The sequence below is a fragment of the Physcomitrium patens genome, chromosome 9 (assembly GCF_059467195.1).
Source record: "Physcomitrium patens ecotype Gransden chromosome 9, ASM5946719v1, whole genome shotgun sequence".
Classification (NCBI taxonomy): domain Eukaryota; kingdom Viridiplantae; phylum Streptophyta; class Bryopsida; order Funariales; family Funariaceae; genus Physcomitrium; species Physcomitrium patens.
Genome location: NC_143418.1, coordinates 17,995,219 through 18,019,624, shown reverse-complemented (window position 1 = coordinate 18,019,624; position 24,406 = coordinate 17,995,219). Strand labels below are relative to the sequence as shown.

At 35.4% G+C, this 24,406-nt stretch overlaps 2 protein-coding genes across 2 annotated transcripts; both read left to right on the top strand.

Moving 5' to 3' along the window:
* Positions 1 to 14,729: 14,729 nt before the first annotated feature.
* On the top strand, positions 14,730 to 21,047 carry LOC112286643 (putative aconitate hydratase, cytoplasmic). Its single transcript, XM_024528725.3, has 19 exons — positions 14,730 to 14,774; positions 14,955 to 15,059; positions 15,311 to 15,471; positions 15,727 to 15,819; positions 16,326 to 16,511; positions 16,629 to 16,790; positions 16,954 to 17,098; positions 17,238 to 17,380; positions 17,543 to 17,599; positions 17,796 to 17,869; positions 18,044 to 18,119; positions 18,232 to 18,417; positions 18,604 to 18,671; positions 18,914 to 19,032; positions 19,274 to 19,395; positions 19,527 to 19,625; positions 19,777 to 20,256; positions 20,361 to 20,459; positions 20,617 to 21,047. Exons 1-19 carry the CDS (start codon positions 14,759 to 14,761, stop codon positions 20,920 to 20,922), a joined length of 2,697 nt encoding a protein of 898 aa, XP_024384493.1. The 5' UTR covers positions 14,730 to 14,758; the 3' UTR covers positions 20,923 to 21,047.
* Positions 21,048 to 21,982: 935 nt separating this feature from the next.
* On the top strand, positions 21,983 to 23,762 carry LOC112286644 (H/ACA ribonucleoprotein complex subunit 2-like protein). The gene is made up of 4 exons (XM_024528726.3): positions 21,983 to 22,199; positions 22,537 to 22,606; positions 22,802 to 22,907; positions 23,215 to 23,762. The coding sequence occupies exons 1-4, from the start codon at positions 22,067 to 22,069 to the stop codon at positions 23,377 to 23,379; spliced, it is 474 nt and encodes a 157-aa protein (XP_024384494.1). The 5' UTR covers positions 21,983 to 22,066; the 3' UTR covers positions 23,380 to 23,762.
* The last annotated feature ends 644 nt before the right edge of the window (positions 23,763 to 24,406 follow it).

Sequence of the window (24,406 nt, the reverse complement as noted above, 5' to 3'; positions counted from 1 at the left end):
TGCAACTTGTTCAAGCTACTAGACTTATGACTTGCCATGTCTATAGTCTTTCATCCTCAAATAGGTAAATAAATAGAATGTACAAATTGAACTTTAGAGGATATGCTATAGGCATTTGTGGTGGTTCATCATAATGACTAGAATGAATATTTGATGCCTTTGGAGTTTACTTACAATGATAGTATTTAAAAAAATATTGATCATTCACTATTTTTTTTTGATATTGGTCAACATTTGATTATACCACTAATTCTCTATTGTCATATTAACACTATCAACTTATCAATAGAAGAGTTTATACAACAACTTACAACTATCTTGTACAAAGCATGGCACAACCTTCTTATTGTACAAAATCAATAAAAGTAATATGCAAATAACTACCAATAATATGAGATCTTCTAGATGGTGATTAGATATTACTTTTCAACTCCAACTTTCCATTTACTACACCAATCCAAGCCTGTAAGCTAGCACCTTAGTGGCTTAGATCTTTCCGCATTTCTACAATAATTTTTGATGTTGCATACTATCTTGAGCTTCTTCAACATATTTGAATCTATGTAGTCTTTCATATTTCATAGCTAAAGGAGTTTCATACTAAATCAAGGAGTTTTTTGGACTGATATCAACCACCACCACTACTAATTGTGATTGTTGACCAACAAGAATATGAAGTAGGTAGCATTTTGGAGCATTACTACCTTTGTTATTGCAATAGGCCTCCGCAACTTCAATATAAGGTCCTCTAAAAAGGTTATTCCATATATGATGCAATGTAAGAACTTGTATAAAATCTTATCAACTATTAAGAAATAATCTAGAAGTACTATTGGAAGCAAAACAAGAATGTTTTGTATTAGTGGAAGAAAATTAACTGTAATGGATCATGGATAAGATAATTATATTATTGATATATAGAAATAGATAATTGGGGCTATTTTTGAGAAGTTTCTAGAAGTAATTTAGAACTGGGACCATATTTGTAGTCCATGTAAGGCTTATTATGAGACATTCTAAAAGAACCAAAGATTGTCATCTAAGTAAGGCCCATCTTTAGAACCTTTTAGGAAGACAATTATCTTAGTAGAGGTCTACCTCTAAAACCTTCTAGGAGGGCAATTATCTTAGTGGGATCCACTATTAGGAACATTCTAAAAAGCTCTAAGATAGTTGAACAAAGTATAAATAAGACTAATTGAAGCCAATTGGAACATTTAGTCACGTATAGCTTTGGTTTTTTTTTTTTTAAATAAAGTTTGATTTGATTTTATTTTATTTTAGTTTCTTTTATTTTTTTTTATCCTTCATGTTCTAATTTTTTTAGTTCCGTTCAATTTTGTTTTGATTTATTTTGTCTTATTTTGTAATGAGATTTATGTTGCTATAGACTAGAAGGATTTTAGATCTTTCAAAGAATTTAGTCCCATTTTATTTGGCTAGAGAATAATAAATCAAGTAATGAAAGTACCTTCTAAAGCTCAAACATTAGTTGCAAATTCATACAATACATTTCAAATCTCTTACAAAGCAAAAAAAATAGACTCAACATTATCAAGGGGATTTATGCTTATATAATAGAGAAGCTAAGCACACTATTCAACATTATTCAAAGAAGTAGCACAATCGCAAAGTGAGGAGCATGGTTGCCAATGAAGATAATATGTTGAAAAATGATTTTTTCCAACTACAATAGAAATCATGTAGCTAAAATTATATAAAATACCTAGTAAAGATTTTAATCTTTCTTCAAAACTCTCAACTAATTTTATGATAGATGTGTATTTATAATCTAAAAATCACAAAGTCTTTACATAATTAGATTTAAAAGCTTCAACTTGTTTAATAGAAAAAAACTTTGTCTATATATATATATATATATATATATATATATATAGCTCTTTAATCAAGAATATTAAATCCATACATGTAGAAGTCATAGATAGTTATTTGTTGTCCTCTGAAAATATTATCTATGAAAGTATTTTTTTAGATGTAACAATTAAAGTTCATAATAGCATAATAATATTTAATGTGATAAGATCTTCTATTAATTCAATTATTTTAGGATTATTGTAGTCAAAAAAATATAATCCTTAAATAGATTGGATTTCTTATAATCTTAATTTTTTTTGTAGTTTAATCCAAAATTTTATTAGTCCAGTAGAAATAAATAAGTCTAATATATTCAAACCTTTACTAGTAGGTCTAAGAGCTTTTATGTATGCATCTAAAAAAAAGATCATCTTTTGCCATATACATTATGTCTATTTTTAATGATAAAAAGATATTATGTGGTATTCTTAATTAGTATAAAGATTTTTAAGATTTTTTTTAAATGAAAAATATAAATATCCTTCTAAAACATCAACCATGTGATTTTTCAACTTAACTTCAAGAAAGAACTCAATTATCATTTGGACCAATTTATAGCTTATCATAGAATGTGTTGACTACAATAAAAGAATACATTAATAAGAATTTTACTAAAAATTTCATATTCTATTTAAAATCTTTAATAAAAACTTCTATCTTATTTGTAAAGAAAAAAGATGGATCATTGCATATGTGTATAAATTATTGAGGACTTAATAAGATCACTATCAAAAAAAGAAATTTTTTACTTTTGATTTTAGATCTTATTGAGCAAATCAATCAAGAAAAGATCTATATAAAAATAGATCTATAAAGAGCATTAAATTAGGTCCACATCAAAGAAAGATATGAATAGAAGATTATTTTTTAAATTAGGTATGGAAATTTTAAATATAGTATCATGCTTTTTAGACTTGAAATGCAATAAACTTTTTTCAATATCTTATGAATGATATTTTTCATAATTTCTTGAAGATTTTATCATTTGCTATTTAGATGATATTTTAATTTACTCTAAGATTATAGAAGAGCATAAATTTTATGTTTAATGTGTATTACAAAAACTAAGAGATGTAAGATTATATGACTAGATTAAAAAGTGTGTATTCCACACTATTCAAGTTGACTTCGTAGAATATATTATTTCTAACAAAGATCTTATGATAGATTCTAAGAAGATTCAAATTATTATAAGTTAAAAAATTTCAAATTTTTTTATAGATGTGCAATGTTTTTTAAGATTTGACAATTATTACCAAATCTTTATCAAAAAAAATTTCAAGTTGTGGCTCTTCTTACAATTTTAACTTACAAGGACAGAGTATAGTAGAGCAAAGAAACTAAAACATCTTTTGAAGCCTTAAAGATAATATTTATTTCTACACCAATCATGTATCATATTGACATCTCGAAGGCATTCTTCATACAAAAAAAAACATCAAACTTTGCTATAGGTGCACTTTTCTTATAAATGAATTTAAATAATAAGCTCCATCTAATAGCTTTTTATTCTAAGAAAATTTAAGCAACCAAAATTAACTACAATATGTACAATAAAGAACTTCTTGTAATTGTATATACATTTTAAAAGTGGTATTATTATTTTAAAAGTGCTTTTAGTTTAATCATTGTATGTATTGATTATAAGAACCTTGAGTATTTTATATCGACATATGTTTTGAATTGTTGTCAAGCTCATTGGAGCATGTCTTTATTAAGATTTGATTTCAAGATTATTTTTCAACCTAAAAATCAAAAAGATTTATTAAACTCTTTTTCTATACGTTTTTATCTTCTACCAAAAGAAAGAAATGTAATTTTTAATTAATAAAGGATAATTATCTTGAAGTCAGAGTATTTTCATCTTTAAGAAATAAAATCAACATTAATTATTGATTCAACTTTTGTCAAACAAATTCAATCAAGTATGTACTTTGATCCTCTTATTCATAATATTGAAAATAATTCTTTTAAGTTTCATAATATTTTTAAGTTTAAGTTCAAAAATAAACTACTTCATTTTGAAAGATGATTATACATTTTCAAAGGCAAAACATATGTACTTATTTTTTAAGCTCATCACAACTTTTTAACAATCAGATATTCTAGACATTATAAGATTTTATAGTTAATATTTAATGATTTTTAGTAACTTCAAATATAAAAGGTAGTTAAAGACTTTATACAATTATATAACATCTATTCAAGATCAAAAACTCTTCATCTTTGATCCTAAAGACTTCTTCAACCATTATCTATTTTGAAACAACCATGGTTTTTTTATTTCTATGGATTTTTTTATGGATCTTCTAGTCTTATAATTTTATTATTTTATATTTATGATAATAGATTATTTTATCAAAATGATATACTTTGTATCATGTAAGAAATATATTTTAGGTATATAAACAACTAAACTTTTTTTTTGACAATATTTTGTCAAGGACAAGAACTCGATAAAAAAGAAATTCACTCAAGTGAGCCTTCACTTAAAGAAAAATAACAAAATATAAATAAACAAGTATATATATTGAAAGAGAAACTGGAATCGCTATTGCCAAAAGACAAGAAAACTAGAAACCCTTGAAACTAGACTAGAAGCAAGAAAGGAGTTGACAAGAGTGAAGAGGGCTTTACTCTTGTCTCTATATATACTATCTAACTATGGGCTACGTGGCGACGTTCTATAGGACCTCCAATATGTGTTGACTTTGTAGAACACATGCCTTCACTTACAAGGTAAGTTTTTCTATGTGTGGGCCACATAATTAGCTTGATCTTCAAGCTAATAACATGTGTGGTACATGGCCAACTTGTTGACCACGTTTCTAATCCAAAAAGTCAATTAAACATACCTATGAAGTCAAAGCAACGTCTATGAAGCAATCTGGAAGCTTCTATATTAAATACTATAGAATTAACTTACTTTTACCTACTTTTACTTACTTCTACCTATTTGTATATGTAATTACTAGCTTACATGAGTATGTCTATGACATTACCTCCCCTTCTAGGGATGAGTTCCACGAGGAGCGGTCATCATATGTTGAGGAAATCTATGATGCGATGAATTTTATTCGCCACATATTCTGATCTTTGTTCTCTTCGAAGATGATTGATAGGGCCTCTCAACCATCGGTAGTATTCCATACCAGGGCAGGAAGACCACCTAGTTATCTGATCATTGTTGAGGCCTTCATAACTTCTTTTGAATAGAATATTTGGAACACCATCAGGAGTTGTTCCTACCTCTAGCAAAATCACCAAACATCGGGAGTCTCTTTCCAAATCGTGATACTAAACGCATTGTATCTCGCCATCTATTTGAAGAAGAACATGTCATTCTTGAAGATCTTCATCTCGATTATGTCATCTTGAAGGTTGTGACAATCGTAATGTCTCATCCAACAGGTCGACAAATGAAGGCTCTTGAGTCGGATCTGCTGGTTGTTGGTTCTCCATCTCCTGAGCGTCACAACTACAAAAAAGCTACGAATAAGGATTGAAAGTAGAATGTTATCTTGCCTAGATGTTGTTTCTTTTATAAAGAAGGTTTTCATCTTCATTTTGATGGATGTCGTTGATGAAAAGCCTCCATCGCCTTTGCTGTATTTGCAAGATTCTTTATTGGCTCTCATGTGCATTCACTAATATTATATCTACACCAATGAACAAGATATTTTAATTTATTTCGGTGCCGCCTTGAATCTAAGACTTCTTCTACTTCAAACTCTTCATTATTGTCCACTTCTATAGGAGGAGGTGGAGCTTGACTTCTTTTTGGTATGTCCACTGTCTTGTATGGTTCAAGAAGAGACATGTGGAATATTGGATGGATTTTCATTGATTTCGATAGATGTAAACGATATGCAACTGGATTGATTTGTGCAGAAATAGAAAATGGTCCAAGTCTTTGATAGTCCAACTTGTCACAAGGACGAGTGGTCTTGATATTGCGACAAATTAGCCATACCTTATCACCCAAGAGGAATGGTGGTTGTTCCTTTTGATAGACATCCGCATTGACCTTTTGTTATTCTTGAGCCTCTTTTAACTGCGCCTTTATCGTTGCATGTAGCTTTGATAAATGAAACGCCAAATCTTTTGCAGCAGGATAATCAACTTTTGAAAAGTCAAAAGTATCAAGTCGTGGATGATAACCATAATTAGCAAAGAAAGGTATTTGTTTTGTAGAAGAATGTACCGTATTATTGTAAGCAAACTCTGTCAATGGCAAAAGAGTTGTCCAATCATCTTGTTGATAATTAATGGTATATCTTAAATATTGCTCCAAAACTTCATTAACATGCTCCATTTGTCCATCAATTTGAGTATGGAATGTCGAAGATAGTTTTATATCCACTTTTAGAATCTTGAAAAGAGTCCGCCAAAATCTTGATACAAATTGAGTTCCACTATCTGATATAATATCTTTGGATAATCCATGATAGTAATAGATATTGTCAAGAAAGAGCTTAGCTATTTCTTCACCTGTGATAGATTTTGTACATGGTATAAAATGTGCCATCTTGGTAAAACAATCTATTATCACGAATATAGAGTCATAAGAACTTGAGATTGGAAGATTCATGATGAAGTCCATAGAAATAAAAGACCATGGTTGTTCTAGAATGGATAATGGTTGAAGAAGTCCAAAAGGTCGATGATGAGGCATTTTTGATCTTGAACAAACATCACATGATTGTACAAAATCTTTGGCTACTTTCTACATTTGAAGCCACCGAAAATCCCTAGATATCAGCTCCAAAGTCTTATTATATCCAAAATGTCCTACTGTTGGGAAGTCGTGACGAGCTTGAAGAATACATAAACGTGCTTTTCCTTCTAGAACATATAGGCATCCTTCAAAATAGAGTAGGTTGTTCTTGAATTTAAATTTAGAGGGATCATGAGATTTAGAAGAATTATTCTTGATATCATGAATAAGAGGGTCTGAAGACATACTTCACTGTACTTGCTTAAGAAAAGTTAAATCAACAGTCAATGTTGATTTTGTTGCTCGAAGATGAAATTGCTCTGGCTTCAAGAGAACCGTTCTTCGTTGCTCAAAAGCTACATCTTCTTCTTTTGGTGCAAGATAAGAACGTCTAGACAAGGCATCGAATAAACCTTGTTGTTTTCCTGACCGATAAGTGATAATAAACTCGAATCTTGATAAAGACATGCTTCAACGAGCTTAACGACGATTTAATACATGTGTTGACATAAAATACTCGAGGTTCTTGTCATCCATATACACGATGATTGGACTAGAAGCACCTTTTAGATAATGATGCCATTCTTGAAAAGAATCCACAATTGCAAGAAGTTCTTTATCATGGATCTCATAATTGATTTCTGCTGCTGAGAATTTTCTTGAATGAAAGGCTACTGGATGATGTTAGTCATCTGTTCCCATTTGTGATAAAATTGCACCCAAAGCAAAGTCTGATGCATGTGTTTCCATAAAGAATGCTTTGGAAAAATCAACACAATACAAGATTGGTGCAGAAACAAACATTGTCTTCAAAGATTCAAAAGCAACTTCCGCTTTTTGATTCCATTGGAGTTTGTCTTTATAAGTCAAACATGTAAGTAGAGTTATAACTCGAGAGAAGTCCTTAATGAAGATTAGATAGTAGTTGGCAAATCCCAAAAAATATTGGACATCTCTTACTATTTTTGGGATCTTCCAATCTATAATAGTTAAAACTTTCTTAAGATCCATCATAAGTCCATCATTTGAAATGATGTAACCTAAGAAATCGACTTGAGTAGTATGGAATACACACTTTTCTATCTTGGCATAGAGTCCTACGTCTCTTAATTTTTGTAACACACGACAAACATGAAGTTCATGTTCTTCTAGATTCTTAGAATAGATCAAGATGTCGTCTAGATAATAGACCACAAAATCGTCCAAAAACTTTTGAAAAACATCATTCATTAGATGTTGAAAAGCTGTTGGTGCATTTGTAAGTCCAAATGGCATGATATTGTATTCAAAATGTCCATACTTAGTTCGAAATGCAGTCTTCTATTCATCTCTTTTTTTGATGCCTCCTAGATTGTATGCTCCCGAAGATCTATTTTTGTATAGATCTTAGCTTGATTCAGTTGATCAAGAAGTCTAGATATTAAAGGTAGTGGATACTTGTTCTTGATAGTAATCTTGTTGAGTCCTCGATAATCAACACACATCCGCAATGATCTATCTTTTTTCTTCACAAATAGAATTGGAGCTCCTACCGGAGATTTAGAATAGCGTATGAAATTCTTGGCTAGATTTTCTTCAATATACTCCTTGAGTTTAATCAACTCGTTTTGTGATAAACTGTAGATTGGTCCGAATGGTGGTTGTGCTCTTTTTTGAAGGTCAATTGAGCAATCATAGGGACGATGTTCCGGGAGTGTATCCGCATTCTTTTTTTCAAATACATCTTGAAATTCTTGATATTAGCTTAGAATGCCACTTGAAGTCTTTCCACCAGTAGAAACAGGTGTGGCATAAATAATATATGGTGATTCTTTCATAGCAGCATGCAAGAAAGCTTTTGCACCTATAAATACGGATTTAATTGAACTGGACTTATGACTCTCTACTTGATTAACTACACTGTTAGTTATACTTTTAGGGAAAGTAAGAGTTCGGGAAATCCAATCTATTTGAGGGTTGTATTTTTCTAACCACGATAAACCTAAAATGATTGGATTAGAGAGAGATCTAATGATATTAAATACTACAAAGCTATTATGACCATTGATTATTACTTCTATAGGAAGGGTTTCGTGAGTAATATCTTCAGAAGACAATGGACGACCATCTATGACTTCTACATGAATATGTTTAGTTTTCTTTACTAAAGATATGCTATATCTTTTAATAAATTCTTCATCTAAGAAACACGCTGAGGCTCTTGAATCTAACAAGACAGAGGCTTTGTAATATTTAGGTCCTAAAATAACATTTAATGTAAAACAAGGAGACGGCTCTGAGGAGAGAATAGGACCTTTACTAGATGTTGTGCAAGGTTTCAACCGCACGGTCCCTATTGTAGCTGGACAAACTCGTTTTTCAACATATTGTCTTTTTTCACAGCCATACTCCTCATTTTGTGGTTGCGTCATTTCTTTGGACAATGTTGAGCATTGTGCTTTGGTTCTCTACAATATAAATATAATCCTTCTTGACGATGACGAGTCTTTTCTTACTTAGTAAGAAGTTTGAAACGTACTGCATCAATTTGCATATCCTCTACTTCCGAATGTATGTATTGAAGAGGTGTTGGTGTTGCCATTGAATTATAGTAACGTTGAGGTTCACTTGTACGGTTCTCATATCAGAATTCAAAAAGGCGATAATCGCACTTCACAGCAAAATCAATTACTTGGCTCAATATTTGAGGATCAGATAAGTTGAGCATTAATTTTTTTTACCTCATATTGTAATCCGTAGAAAAATTGGCTAATAAGTGCAGCATCATTCCACTTGATATCAATTGCAAGTTGTCAAAATTGTGAAGCGTACAACGTTACTGATCGATTGCCTTGCCGTAAAATACGGATCTTATTGGTTGCAACACAAATTGCATCATGTTCTCCATAGATGGATCAAAACTCTGCCAAAAAAGCCTCTAGATTATCTAATATTGAATCTCGTCGTTCAAGAAAAGATAAAAGCCATGATAGTGCTGAACCTAAAAGAAACGTACCAATGGATCTAACTTGCGATCCTAGAGTTTGATAGCTTTGGGGTTGAAATTCAATCACAAGTTGCACTTGATTGATAAATCTTCAAAACTTGAATCTGGTGCCATCAAACTTCTCGGGTAGGATAATTCTTGGTTCTCTAACACTGGAAGGGCGTTCTACCATAGGAGAAAGGACATGATTTGGTGTAGATGTTGAAGCAGCTCCAACTATTTCTATATCTTCACTTCCTGCCAATCTTGTTACTCTTTGTGGTGGTAAATTGAGTTGATCCATCACAAGCATTAACTCTCTCAATTGCTCTTACATTTGTGCCATTGCACTCTTCATTTCAACAAGTTTTGCCATGATATCACTTAGAAAAGAGAAGGTGTCTAATATCGCTCAAGACAAATAGAAGAGAGGACTTGAGAACAAAGAAAATACTAAGGACAATATCAGTTTAGAAGAGGGTAATCCGCAACTTCTAATATGCTTATATCTTATGAAGAAAAAGGAGAAATCCACTCTTAATCAAGATTAGACAAAGCTCTGATATTGTAGGTGTACTCTTGTCAATCTGTCAAGGACAAGAATTTGATAAAAAAGAAATTCAGACAAGTGAGCCTTCACTCAAAGAAAGTTAACAAAATATAAATAAACAAGTATGTATATTGAAAGAGAAATTGGAATGGCTATTGCCAAAAGACAAGAAAACTAGAAACCCTTGAAACTAGACTAGAAGCAAGAAAGGAGTTGACAAGAGTGAAGAGGGCTTCACTCTTGTCTCTATATATATTATCTAACTATGGGCTACGTGGCGATGTTCTATAGAACCTCCAATATGTGTTGACTTTGTAGGACACATGCCTTGACTTACAAGGCAAGTTTTTCTATATGTAGGCCACATAGTTAGCTTGATCTTCAAGCTAACAACATGTGTGGTACATGGCCAACTTGTTGACCACGTTTCTAATCCAAAAAGTCAATTAATGACACCTATGAAGTCAAAGCAGCGTCTATGAAGCTTCTAGGAAGCTTCTATATTAAATACTATAGAATTAACTTACTTTTACCTACTTTTACTTACTTCCACCTATTTGTATATGTAACTACTAGCTTATATGAGTATGTTCGTGACACATTTATTGTGATCATGGATTATTCAAAGATATTATATTAAATAAAAGAATTTAATTCGTATCAAGATTTTAAAAACTTCTTTTAAGATTCTAAAGATAGATATAGAACTATTTTATATTTTATCCTCAAATTAATAGACAAACAAGGCATGAAATCAAATTTTTGAGCAGTATTTAAGGTGTACCATCAATTATTAATAAGATGATTGAACAACTTTATTGCCATTGATAAAATTTGCTTATAATAATATTATACATTATTCTATGCAATAAAGACCTTTTTTTATTAATTGTGGTTATCATCCATGATTTCATAATTTTAATTTTTTTAAACTTAATAATCCTACGGTAGAAGATTTGATGAATCATTTATTTAAGTTATATACAACAATGATGGTATAATTAAAAGATGATCAAAAATAACAAAATACCAACACAGATGTCTATCGTAAGAAGCAACCTCAATTCCATGTTAGCAACAAGATATGGCTACTTTGTCATATTAATAGGTCTAGTTGCTCTTGTAATAAGTTAGATTATTGTACGCTTGGACCATTTTTTATTTGTAAACAAGTCAAACTTATTGCTTATAGATTACATCTATTAGAGTCTAAGAAGATCCATCTTGTATTCGACATGACTCTTCCTAAGCTATATAAGACAGTAGCTATCTCAAGAAGAAGACAAATATTACTACTACTTATCGAAATGGATAATAATCAATAGTTTGAAGTGGAAGAAGTCTTAGATTCTAAGAGACGTGGAAATAAATTATAATATCTTATTCATTGGTGTGGATATGATATTAGTGAATGCATATAGAAGCCATTAAAGAATCTTATAAATATAGTAAAGAAGATTAACACTTTTCATCAACTACATCTATCAAAATCAAGATGAATAATAGTAAATTTTTGCTATAAAAGAAATAAGATCTATGAAAGATAGCATTCTAACTCCTATCCTTCTTATTAATTTTTGTGTATTTGTAGTGCTAAGAAGGAAAAAAAAAAAAAAAAAAAAAAAAAAATTAATAACTAACACATTTAATTTAAGAGCTTTTATTTGTTGACTTATTAGATAAGATACTATGATTGCCACAATCTTTAAGACGATGTAATTGAAATGAATATCCTTAAGAATGACATGTACTTCTTGGAATAAATGGCAAGATACAATGTATTTGGTATCACAACTTTGGAAGAAACTCTTGATGTTTGGTGATTTTATTAAAGGTAGAAATGACTCCTAACCATGTTCCAAATGTTTTATTTGAAAGGTGTTATGAAGGCATCAACAATAATCATATAATAGGATGATCTTCTAGCCTTCATGTGAGATACTATCGATAGCTGAGAGAACTTATCAACCATCTTCAAATAGAAGAAATATTAAAGTATGTAATAAATACAATTTGAAGCATCTTAGATTTTTTCAATATATGATGAGTGTTCTTCATGGAATTCATTTCTAGAAGTGGAGATAATATTATAGATATACATATTTATTCTAGTAAGTATCTATATGATAAAGTAGAAATAGCTAAAAAAATAAATTAATTTTATAATAACTTCTAGATAAGCTTCTAGATGTAACTTTGACTTTATACTTGTTTATAGATTAGAAACTTGGTCAAAAAATTAGCCACACATCACACATATTGATAACTTGTAGAATAAGCTAGCAACATGGTACATACATAGAAAACTTGCCTTGTAAGTTAAGACATATGTCTTATAATTTGGACATGTATAGGAGGTCCTACAAAATGTCACTATATAATTTTTAGTTACATAATATATATGGAGGTGAGAATGAAGCCTTCTTCATTCATATTAACACCTTTTCAATCCTTAGTCTTGTTTCAAGACTTTTCAATCTTTTTATTTTTTGCAATAGCAATTCTAATTTAATGTTATATAAACTTGGAGTGACTATTTAATTTTTTTTGAGTGACATAAGATTATCTTACATTTCTTTAAAATTCACATCTTTCATATATATATAGATGATGATAAATTCTTCTATGAATAGATAATCTTTTATGACCTATAAAAAATTCTTAGATAATTTATTTCTATAGTGTCATCTTTTTTGATAGTTCATACAAAAATATGTTTTTAATTAATTAATTAATTTTAAATACAAATATATTTTATAATATTACACCAAAATTTGTATATTTTCTTATCTCAATATTTTAGATGAAGTATTTTAGACCTTGTATTCATCAAAAGAATCTTGTATAAGGTAATATATATCTTTTTGTTTTGATATGGACTTGTAATTTAAATTCATAATTTAAATTTATTCATATTTAACATATGCATTCCAAATAATTTTTTGTATTGATTATGTAATATTTTTTTATAAGAAAAGTAAGAAATTAGTATTTAAAGAAATCTATTTATCTATTTTTTTTCAAACTATAAGTTTTAGTAATTAATCATTTTATACAATTTAAAGAATAAATTAACCAAAATTTAAATTAAAAAATAAGAAGATTGTTAATGATATAAGTTTGAAATAAAAACTTTTAATAAATAAAAAAGTAATACTAATTTTTATGTATCTATATTTATATGATTATAGATAAAAGTTTAATCTAACATATAAAGTCTAAAGATATAATAAGAAAAAAATCATAAATAGCCTTTATTTTGATTAACTTTTAATTTTTTTTATTAATCTACTTATTTATATATACATATACATATTTAAAATGGGAGAATATAAATAAAAAAAAATGAATCATCTCCATATTTATGAGTGACATCAAGCTCCAAATTAAAAGATCAATCAAAATTAATAAGAGTTATTTTTTAAAAAGATAGAAAAAATCCTTATTGTTAGATACCACAATCTTCAACATTATTATCTATCCATTCCCTTATTCATTTAATAGGAATACTTTTTGATTTCTTTATCTTATGTTTAAACTATTTTATATAATAGATGACACATATTTTTGCTAATATATAACAAACTAATTGAAATCCATGTTAATGGCTACAAAAAAGGTATAAAAGTTTAATTTGCAAAATAATTACATGACTAATGATCTTATAGTATTGCTCTTGGCAATTTGCAGCAACAATAAATAGATTTTGATCAAAAGTTGAGTTATTGCTTCACTTTAGCTTTACTTTTGAAAAAAACAATGAAATATGCAACCAACTAGAGATGGTTTTTTTGTATCCTTTAGTTTATCCCTTAAGCTGTTTTATGCAAGAGATGGGCACATAATTGATGCATTGATGTAACAAAAGTGTATATGTATATATATATATATATATATATGATCAATATAATTTACATATTTAATAAAGAAAGGGAGTCAGTTGGGATGCAGAAGAAGCATTATCAGCAGGGTTACCACCGCAAGATGTACATGGGAATTGGTCAAGTTCAATTTCTATCCCAATCAAGATGACGAGGCTAGCCTGGTTGTGTGAAGAAGAAGAGAAAGAGAGGAGGAAGGAAGGAAGGAAGGAAAGACAAAGGGGTAGGGAGGGAAAGAGTGAGAGTCCGTGGGGGGGGGGGGGACAAGCAACCAATGGAGGCATTGCACTGGACTGCACTGCCTGTTGGTGGATGGGGGGCGATGCAGCCCACCTCGTCCACCTCGACTTCTGATGCAGCAGCTCCATCGGCCGCCTGAGTTGTCGCCTTCTGGGGCTTTGCTTCTGTGACGATGCTATTGCGTGCTTCGCATCACGTAGTTGCCCGCCAAGTCAGCCTCGCATATGTATCTCGCCTGTGCTGGGCACGGCACGAGAGGGCAAAGCTAGGGTAGAGTCTGGTAGGGTATGGTATGGTCTGCACTGGGAGCGTAGGGGTAGTAGGGTGCCCTACCTATGCTGCCGCTACTCCATTCTGGCTCTCATCCACGCCGTTTTGCCCCCCCGCTTTCCTCGCATGCACCACCGCGGTCCCTACCGCATTTCCTCTCCTCACTCAAATTCTTATGCCCTGCCTCCTTCCATTCCGTCACCATTCTCATTCTGCTTCTCTCTCCCCCCCCCCCCTCTCCTCTCCCCTTCCCCTCCACCATGGCTTCCTCCCCAGGTGCATCCTCCTCCCTTCCCCTTGCATCGCCTTCTCTCTCTCTCTCTTCATGGGTTCTCTCTTGCCTCCTACCGAACCGATTCGCTCTGTACTTTTTATTTATTTTTTCTCCTGTACATAGTATACATAATATCTAACTAGATATTTTTGTTTCGTTTTGATTTTTCTGTTTTGATGCAGCATCCAAGAACCCATTTTCGAACCTGGTGACGGATCTGCCTAAGGCATCCGGAGGCAGTTATGGCCAGTACTACAGCCTTGTTAAACTGAACGATCCTAGAGTTGGTAAGAGTAATCCGCCATTCAGGTCTCTGGCTTCAGTCTCGTAGTCTGCAGGACTGGGATTTTGATTGGATGGGATTGGATTGGGCGAGGTTGCTGCAGCACGCTCTTAATTTCGACTGGATTTTCTGCAGACAGTTCACTCTACAGGGAGGTGGTAGTTTGTCGCTTCACGTAGGCATTGCTTTAAAAATGGGCAAGACTTAAAATAAAACCGCGAAACCTCTAATCTTCACCCTGCACGGTATGCGCAGATGAACTGCCGTACTCTATTAGATATTTGTTGGAATCGGCGATTCGCAACTGCGATAATTTCCAGGTTCTGGAAGCTGATGTTGAGAAGATTTTGGACTGGAAGGTGACTGCTCCTAAGCAAGTCGAAATTCCGTTCAAGCCTGCACGAGTTATTCTCCAGGTTCCTCAAATCACTATATTTACCTGCTTCTTTTTCGTCGCATTGCTCGTTCACTTATTCGCCGAAATGAGTATTGAAAGTGCTTTCTGTTTGTTTGTTTGTTTGTTTGTTTGTTTGTTTATTTGCCTTTTATTAAGTTTGATTTGATTTTTGGCTCGGGTTTCTTCTCTTGCTCGTAGGATTTTATGAACCAGTTAATCACAACAACAGAGTTGGTGCTACGATCACTATTGACTGATTTATTCCTCATTTCAGGACTTCACTGGAGTACCCGCCGTAGTTGATCTTGCAGCTATGCGTGATGCTATTGAGCGCTTAGGTGGCGATCCTGACAAGATCAATCCTCTGGTAAATACGTACTTTCTAGTCTAAGTAGCTGTATCTCTATTTTATTTATTTATTTGTTTACTTTTGTTATTTCTTATCTCTCTCTCTCTCTCTCTCTCTCTCTCTCTCTCCTAAGTGGTATCACATTCTTTCATTTACACTTCTGGACGCCCGCATAAAGATACGTTCGAACGTAATTAGGGCGACGTAATATTTGTCTTTTCCTCTCTTAATGCGTGGTTAAATGAATTTAGAATGATTTGAAAATATTTCTTATGCTTGATGCAGCGACTAGGAAGTCGGGTCATAACCTTTTAGCGTGCAAGAGTTACTGTGCTTTACTCACGCTACATGTTTTTTGTGTTACATTGCTGCGCGTCGTCGTGTTTATTGTTTACTTGATCGAGTTCTTGTTTGGAAGTCGGGTATAGCTCATGCTGCCTTAAATAAAAAAGTGGACGTATATGGGCGCGAACACAATCATCTGCAATAAAGTAATTAGTTGGGTGTGCCCTTTATCGGACCAGGTACCTGTGGATCTTGTCATCGATCATTCAGTGCAGGTTGATGTTGCCCGTTCTCCCAACGCCCTTCAGGCTAACATGGAGTTGGAGTTCAGTCGCAACAAGGAACGGTTTGGTTTTCTGAAGTGGGGAGCTACAGCTTTCAAGAACATGCTTGTGGTTCCTCCAGGCTCTGGGATCGTGCACCAGGTTCGTATGTCAGTTGTAGGTCTGTAAGTTTGTATATTGCTAGCCTGAGAAGTTTTAAGACTGCAACGTGTGCTGTGGTGTGTGAGGCTTACTTGACGAATGTTTTGGGTTTTACAGGTCAACCTGGAGTATCTGGCCCGAGTTGTATTTAACAGCAACGGCATCCTCTATCCCGACACTCTTGTGGGGACAGATTCGCACACCACTATGATTGATGGTCTCGGTGTAGCGGGTTGGGGAGTTGGGGGAATCGAAGCCGAAGCAGCCATGCTTGGTCAGGTTAGAGAGTTCTACGCCCGGCATGTTGGTTTCCAAGCCTAGTTGGGGTATATAGCGACTGCTATTATGAGGATTGATTTATCGCAGTAGCGGTGGGGAGATGAAACGGCTTGCAAGGATGATGTGGGATGGATTTGACTAAAGCAATGTGCGTCTGATGCAGCCCATGAGCATGGTTCTGCCTGGTGTTGTGGGATTCAAGCTGAACGGCAAGCTACGCACTGGAGTGACAGCCACCGATCTTGTGTTGACTGTAACTCAAATGCTGAGGAAATTTGGCGTGGTTGGGAAGTTTGTGGAGTTTTATGGTATGTATCTGCTGCCGTCGTCGTGGTCGTCGTTGTAGATTTTCTTGGTTTGCGGGTTTGCTTTATCCCTCCTCTTAGTTTATGATCTGGGTCGTGAATTTTGTGCAACATGTTGAGGTTTGTTTTTCTGCTTGGTTAGGGAAGGGGATGTCAGAGCTAACCCTGGCCGATAGGGCAACGATCGCAAACATGTCTCCGGAGTACGGTGCCACCATGGGTTTCTTTCCAGTTGATCGTGTTACACTCGATTATTTAAGAATGACCGGACGAGATGAGGAGAGGGTGAGAAATTTTCTTTAAGTTCGATTCCACGTGTATTTGAGCTTACTGGAAGGACAAATGGACTTAATTACAATATCTGTTTTCATCTTCAGTGCAATTTCTTGCTGTTGTGAAGCGAAGGGTAAGCTCACATGTGTGTTTTCTCGCGATTTGATTCACCAGGTCGAAGAGATTGAAGCTTATCTGCGGGCGAACAACTTGTTCGTTGACCATGAGAAGGTCAGCTTTGTTCAATTTATGATATTTTTACTAGTATGGTTTATAATGGTGTGGGTTTGTAGTCTACAAGTAAGCTGGAATTTTGTCTATGGCATTTACTCTGTTTACGTAAAACGATGCTAAAACGATATTGTTTTAAATCTCATACTTGGTGCTGACTGCTCTCGTCTTTCTTCTTTTCTCATCGCATCCTCAGAAAGACAACACATACTCAGGCCACTTGGAGTTAGATCTTGACACTGTCGAGCCATGTATTTCTGGCCCAAAAAGGTGTGTGATAACTATTTGTGGGTGTTCTTGTTACGATTACTTTTGACATGATGTTATATCAATAACTGGTTGCATTGTCTTCTATAACATGTACTACCTGGAACATGTTTATCTTCATTGTATACGCTTCTATGATGATCATTAAGGAATCCATCATTCCGTTTCGTGTTGCAGGCCGCACGATCGCGTCACTCTGAAGGATATGAAACAGGATTGGCAAGCCTGTCTGGACAACAAGGTTGGATTCAAGGTAAATATCATATGCTTTGTCTAAATTTGCTAACACCCGTAAGTCTAGCAACATCCTTTGGGGAAAATTTGTAAGTAGTAGCTGATTCAGCATGTCCGTTCTTTGTGTTAAGGGATTTGCTATTCCCAAAGAACAACAAGACAAGGTGGTAAAATTCACGTATGAAGGGAAGCCTGCGGAGTTGAGGCACGGCAGCGTGGTCATTGCCGCCATCACAAGTTGTACCAATACATCCAACCCCAGTGTTATGCTTGGTGCTGGTCTCGTTGCAAAGAAAGCGACTGAACTTGGACTAGAGGTCAGTGGCTGCGTTGATTTTTCTCATGAATGTGAGAGCATATTCTGTTTTCAAATTGGCCTGATTGCTTTGGCTTGTGCGGTTTTAATTATTCTTAGTTGGTTCTGAAATGTTTTTTCAGAGAATCTGTCTACATGCTGCAAGATGGTTTCATTGGCTGACCCTTCTATGTTTGCCTTTTGACAGGTCAAGCCATGGGTTAAGACCAGTCTGGCACCAGGTTCGGGGGTAGTTACGAAGTACCTTCACGAAAGGTAATAGTAGTCCAGGCTTATATCGTGTTATAAATGACTCGTCAAGGTTTTCTAAAATTCGTTACATATACTAGAATCATCTAGTGTTTGTGTGTGCGTGTTGCTATTGTGTGTCATTTCATTGTCATTGTCCTTGTCTTTAGTTTTGAGTGGGTTTGTGCTACTGCTCTCGCATGTTTACGATTACCTGCCATCACATTATTTCTCTGATCAGTGTATTTCGTCTTTATGTCACCTGGCAGCGGCTTGAACAAGTATCTCGATCAGCAAGGTTTTAGTGTGGTGGGTTATGGTTGCACGACTTGCATTGGCAACTCTGGCGATCTTCATGAAGATGTTTCTGAAGCCATTGCAGCTAATGGTATGCTTTTGATTTGTCGCACTTTTGTTGTGGGATTATTTCTAGTTGTCGCTGTAAGTTGTGTAACCTATCAACAAAGTTCTTAGTTTTAAATACCTATGTTTCAGTCTAGCAATATTATTCCTCTTCTAGTTGAACTCGAAAGTCACGAAAGGTAATATTATTCCTCTTCTAGTTGAAGGATATATGTTCAGTTACGTGATGTTGTAATTGTTGATACGATGTGCTGTATGTTGTACAGATGTGGTTGCTGCTGCTGTGCTGTCTGGTAACCGAAATTTTGAGGGGCGTGTTCATCCCTTGACTCGTGCCAACTACCTCGCCTCGCCACCTTTGGTTGTGGCCTATGCATTTGCTGGAACGGTATGAGCTTAGAATCTGTGTTGTTGGCTGGGTTTTGAGTAGAGCTCAATTTATATATATCAAAGACTTCAGAAACGTTGGGTAAGTTATCAAGGAAATTTATTTTTTCGTCGTTGGGTTTCGGCTTGTAGGTGAACATTGATTTCGAAACGGAGCCTATTGGATTGGGCAAGGACGGGAAGAATGTCTTTTTGAGAGATATCTGGCCCTCTAGCGATGAGGTTGCGGAGGTAAATTGACAGACAATTTCTCGATCCTGTTGTTTTTGCAATCAGGATTATTTTACGTATAGGATCTGGTGCATGGATCTCGATTGCACTTTTGAATATTTTTGGTAGTGTTACGATATTGTCATGGACTGACATTCGAACATCTGGTCAGGTTGTCGCAAATGCCGTCTTACCGGACATGTTTCGATCAACGTACAAAGCTATTACAGAAGGCAATACGATGTGGAACAAGTTGGAGGCTCCTGCAGGATCTCAATACGCATGGGACCCAAAATCGACTTACGTGCACGATCCTCCATTTTTCAAGACCATGACGAAGGATCCACCTGGTGGTCGGAGTGTCAAGGATGCATACTGCCTTCTGAATTTCGGAGATAGTATCACCACGGATCATATTTCTCCAGCTGGTAACATCAACAAAGACAGTCCTGCTGCGAGGTACCTCATGGAACGTGGAGTTGATCGAAGGGATTTTAACTCTTATGGAAGTAGACGTGGCAATGATGAAATAATGGGTAGAGGGACATTTGCCAACATTCGGATTGTCAACAAATTCCTGAAAGGCGAAGTTGGGCCAAAGACTCTGCATGTTCCAACACAGGAGAAAATGTTCATTTACGATGCTGCGCAGGTAAGAGACTAACTGTGCTCCTGTGTGCACCCGGTTGTGTTCATTTTCGATACGTTATATGGACAGAGGACAAGACGGGTAATGTGGGAAATTCGGCATTGCAGAAATACAAGGCAGAGGGTCACGATACAATCATCCTCGCAGGAGCGGAGTACGGCAGTGGTAGTTCTCGAGACTGGGCTGCGAAGGGTCCCTATCTGCAGGTGAGGCATAAAGAATGTCAGCAGTGTGTATCGTGTCATTGGTCAGGATAGGAAAATAAATTTGCTCACGGCTTAATTGTTCATTACGTATTTTCTCCCTCTTTTTTTATTCTTTCGGAATGAAATAAATGTTCACTTTTTGCTTTCTTACTTGCAGGGTGTCAAAGCCGTAATTGCGAAGAGTTTTGAGCGCATTCATCGTAGCAACTTGGTTGGTATGGGGCTGATTCCTCTATGCTTCCGGAACGGCGAGGATGCTGATTCTCTGGGTTTGACTGGTTTTGAGAGGTACACCATAGATATGCCTGATTTGAAGGATGTCAAACCTGGCATGGACATTACCGTAAGGGCTGACGACAGAGAATTTACTTGTGTGCTGCGCTTCGATACCCAAGTTGAGCTGACCTACTTTGAACATGGGGGAATCCTGCAGTATGTGTTGCGCCAGCTGCTAAATAATTAAATGAATATCTAGATGTAGAATTTAATAGGCTTCTCATCTTGTAGGAAAAGCCTTTCACTACAAGGGTTTTCAGTCTGAATCAGCTGTTTTGCACATTTAAACAAGTAAAGACTATTTTCCAATAAGCATTTGCTTGCGTCGTTTAGTGTAGATTTGTTGCACATTGAATTTTATTTTGATATTGTCTGAAGTTGCTTTCAACCAAGAAATAATTTTGTTGCCGCAATCGTTGTGATCTTCGAAATACAGGATTCTGTTGAGTAAATCAATAATACGTTCTAAAAGCTGCACAGTGGAGAAAATTCGATGCATTGATGTAATAAAATTATGGATGCGAATTTGATTGAAATTGTACTAATAAATGCAAAAACTTGCGCTGGCAATTATAGAGTTTCACTTCAGTTATTTTAAGTGTACAAATTCTACTTTCTAGCGTGATTTCAAGAGTTTACGTCTACGAACACAACAATTCAGTCAAGTCATTTGTTCTATCAAGAAACAGTACGTTGTGATAAATTTGGTTTGATAAACAATTTGGGTTTGTAGCAAGCTTTGCACATGAAGTTTTTATGAATTGGCCAAGACAATTCACAAATGCGATTGTTGCACGAAGTTTTCAGTGGAAATGGTGTGTGTTGTCAAGAAGTGGGTATAGATAATCATGCATGGGTTGTGTGCATGATGAATTACATAGAGAAAATATGCATGTACAAGGTGTAATTTTTTCATAGAGTTAATTTTTTTCATATAAATGGGTGCATATTGTATTTTTTTAATTTGATTCATCCTAAGGATGATTTAAGCTGGGCGGGGCCTTCAAACCCGTTCTCGGATACAAGGGGCCGGGTGAAAACAGCCGACCCGTGCTGGACCCAGCAGAGCGCGGTGGTAAGGGCAGAAACGACGACGGCGACGCAGCAGTTAGGGTTAGGAGAAGAGGAGCGGAGCGTGTGGCCGTGGAAGAGGAGGCAGGAAGGAGGGGGGCCGTGAGCATGGGGGAAGTTGAGGGGAGGGGATATAAAAACCCAGGCGGGGCTGATTGTAGGTGATGCCCTTGCTCTGACTGCAGCGCGCATGCTTGTGCCTTCCTTTTCTGAAACCCTAAACCTTCACTCTCCACCTCTCCTCCCACATTTCTACCCCCATGGCTAGTGATGGCGAAGACGACCGCATCCAGAGAGAGAAGGATCAGCGGAAACGTCTCGCTGTGTCCCCTATCGCTAAACCCCTCGCCGGCAAGAAGCTCACCAAGAAGACCCTCAAGGTTGTCAAGAAAGGTATTCTCGTTCTCTTCTCCCTCTCACTCCTTTGTATTTCACTGCTCGTGTTTTTCTAGGTGGGTTTTTCGCTGCGCAATGCTCTGCCCTCTCTTCCACACCGGAGTGATGTAGCGTGGTCCGAACGGTTTGGAGGAAATTGCTTTTTAAAAGTTGAGGACTGGGTCAGTGTGTCGGCTCCGTGATATGTTCGTCTGCCTTCGGGAAGCTCGCTCGAAAACTCTCAGTGGGTTTGACTGCTTGCTTAGAAATGCGAACCTGGCCTCCTCGTTGTCACTGCACGTCATTATGTCTGCCCACTGATGATTCGGGGATGTTTGGTGCGTGTTCCGTGCAGCTGCATCGTCTAAACAGTTGAAACGGGGAGTCAAGGAGGTTGTTAAGGCAATCAGAAAAGGGCAGAAAGGGTACTCACTTCCCCATGCCTGTGTGGGCCCAATTTTTTGTCCTAATTAGAAATGGCCTTCGAATGCTGGTCGTGAGGTTGGTGTTAATTTTTTTCTCAATGCGTACTTTAACTTTTATTTCTATGTTTTTAAAATTTTATTGGCATTAATTGAATGCTGATCAATTCCGACATCCTGACCACATTTCTTTTGCAGTCTGGTCATCATTGCTGGTGACATCTCACCCATTGACGTGATAACTCACGTGCCCATTTTGTGCGAGGATGCCAACATCCCTTATATATATGTTCCTTCCAAGGAGGTGAGAGTCTGTTGTACCCTTACATTTTGCATTTTTGTTTTCAAGTAGTTGTTTATGGATCATAAGTCTAGGCCTGGAAACCAAAGATAAAATCAACCATCATACGATTATTTCCAACATTCGTGGAAGTATACATGTCTCAGTGTTAAAGTTTTTATTCGTCATGTCAATGATTGTGAACTGTCATTAGCTGCTTCATGCGGATGAGTCTGTTTGTGTACCAATATTGCTCAATGATCTTTTTGGTGCCTCTCTGTTTCTTCAATTTTCTGGGACGTTGTTCACGTTACTAGCATTTCTCCTGCAGGATTTAGGTGGTGCAGGTTCTACGAAAAGGCCTACCAGTTGCCTGCTAGTGCTACCAGCCCCACCCAGAGGTGGAGTGAGTGAAGAAGAAAGTGCGAAGTTTAAGGTCAGCCTTGATGAAGTGGTGAAGGAAGTGAAAGTTTTGTCACAGGCAATTTATGCATGATTGCGGTGAAGATTAGGTAGCCAATTTGTCTCTTTCTTGATCAGAGGTGGCTGTCCAGAGAGATTCTTCTTGGTTGGCCCGATGAACTGTCAAACAGAAATCTCTTATTTTCGTGGGTTGTGTACATTTAAGTTAAGGTGTTGTATTTAGTTTTGATCCTGCAGCATCCTTCATACTAAGAGTTTTTTTTTTGGCCATTTTCCTTTTTTATACACTCTCACGTTGATATTTTCAGTGCTTAGTTAATGACCCTACTGGTAAGTAGTGTGAGCAGGTAGAAGGCCTCATTAGAAACAAAGACTGACATGATATGCCGTGGTGCTCTCAATGCTGCGCATGGTTGTACTTTCAATCCAAATTGATACTTTACAGTAATGCCTCAATTGCCGTGTACTAATTTGTGCATTTCTAGATGTACGTCTTCCCGAAATTAAGGAACTTATTTATCCTTATAAATTTGTGCTGTGTTTTTCTGTTTGTTGGAAACTATGCAACGGCAGTCAAACTACAAACATAAGTTACCTTTGCTCATATTAATTCGTGATGAAGTGGTTCGTAAAGCATGTAGTTCGCCTTGCATGGGCCAATGTTTGGAATCTATGAGAAAATGTGTAACGTGTGACGTTGTAAATTGGCAAAAAATAGTCAATGTCTCTGCGAGGGTTACTTGTGATTTACAGACAGTCCCCAATCATGAACCAATTTTCGTGTCTTACCGTTATTGTACCTTATTCAGATTAAGTACTCTTATTCCGACAAAAGTAGAATTAACCCCTCGTAGTCATTGCAATCGTTAGCAAGTTCGGGAAATTGGGAATAAGCTGTTCAGTACCAATGTACAGAGAAGATGATCATTAAATCCCCAAATTCTAAATAGCTTTCCGATGTGTACGAGAGAGTCTCTTAACAATTTTGTAAATTTAGTAGTTAATGTGTGGAAGGCTTCAAAATCTACGTAACATTGCTTTTGATTGTTTTGGTGTGTACAATTGACAAAGTATTAATGTATTGCTATCAAATTGTGCCA

What these genes read in the sequence shown, in the direction of transcription:
- LOC112286644 (XM_024528726.3), top strand. Translation starts at nt 22,067, where the DNA reads ATGGCTAGTGATGGCGAAGACGACCGCATCCAGAGAGAGAAGGATCAG. An exon ending in CCTCAAGGTTGTCAAGAAAG is followed by an intron (nt 22,200 to 22,536) that starts GTATTCTCGTTC and finishes TGTTCCGTGCAG; the next exon opens with CTGCATCGTCTAAACAGTTG. An exon ending in TATATGTTCCTTCCAAGGAG is followed by an intron (nt 22,908 to 23,214) that starts GTGAGAGTCTGT and finishes TTTCTCCTGCAG; the next exon opens with GATTTAGGTGGTGCAGGTTC.
- LOC112286643 (XM_024528725.3), top strand. An exon ending in CCGGACGAGATGAGGAGAGG is followed by an intron (nt 17,381 to 17,542) that starts GTGAGAAATTTT and finishes TTGATTCACCAG; the next exon opens with GTCGAAGAGATTGAAGCTTA. An exon ending in CGACTGAACTTGGACTAGAG is followed by an intron (nt 18,418 to 18,603) that starts GTCAGTGGCTGC and finishes GCCTTTTGACAG; the next exon opens with GTCAAGCCATGGGTTAAGAC.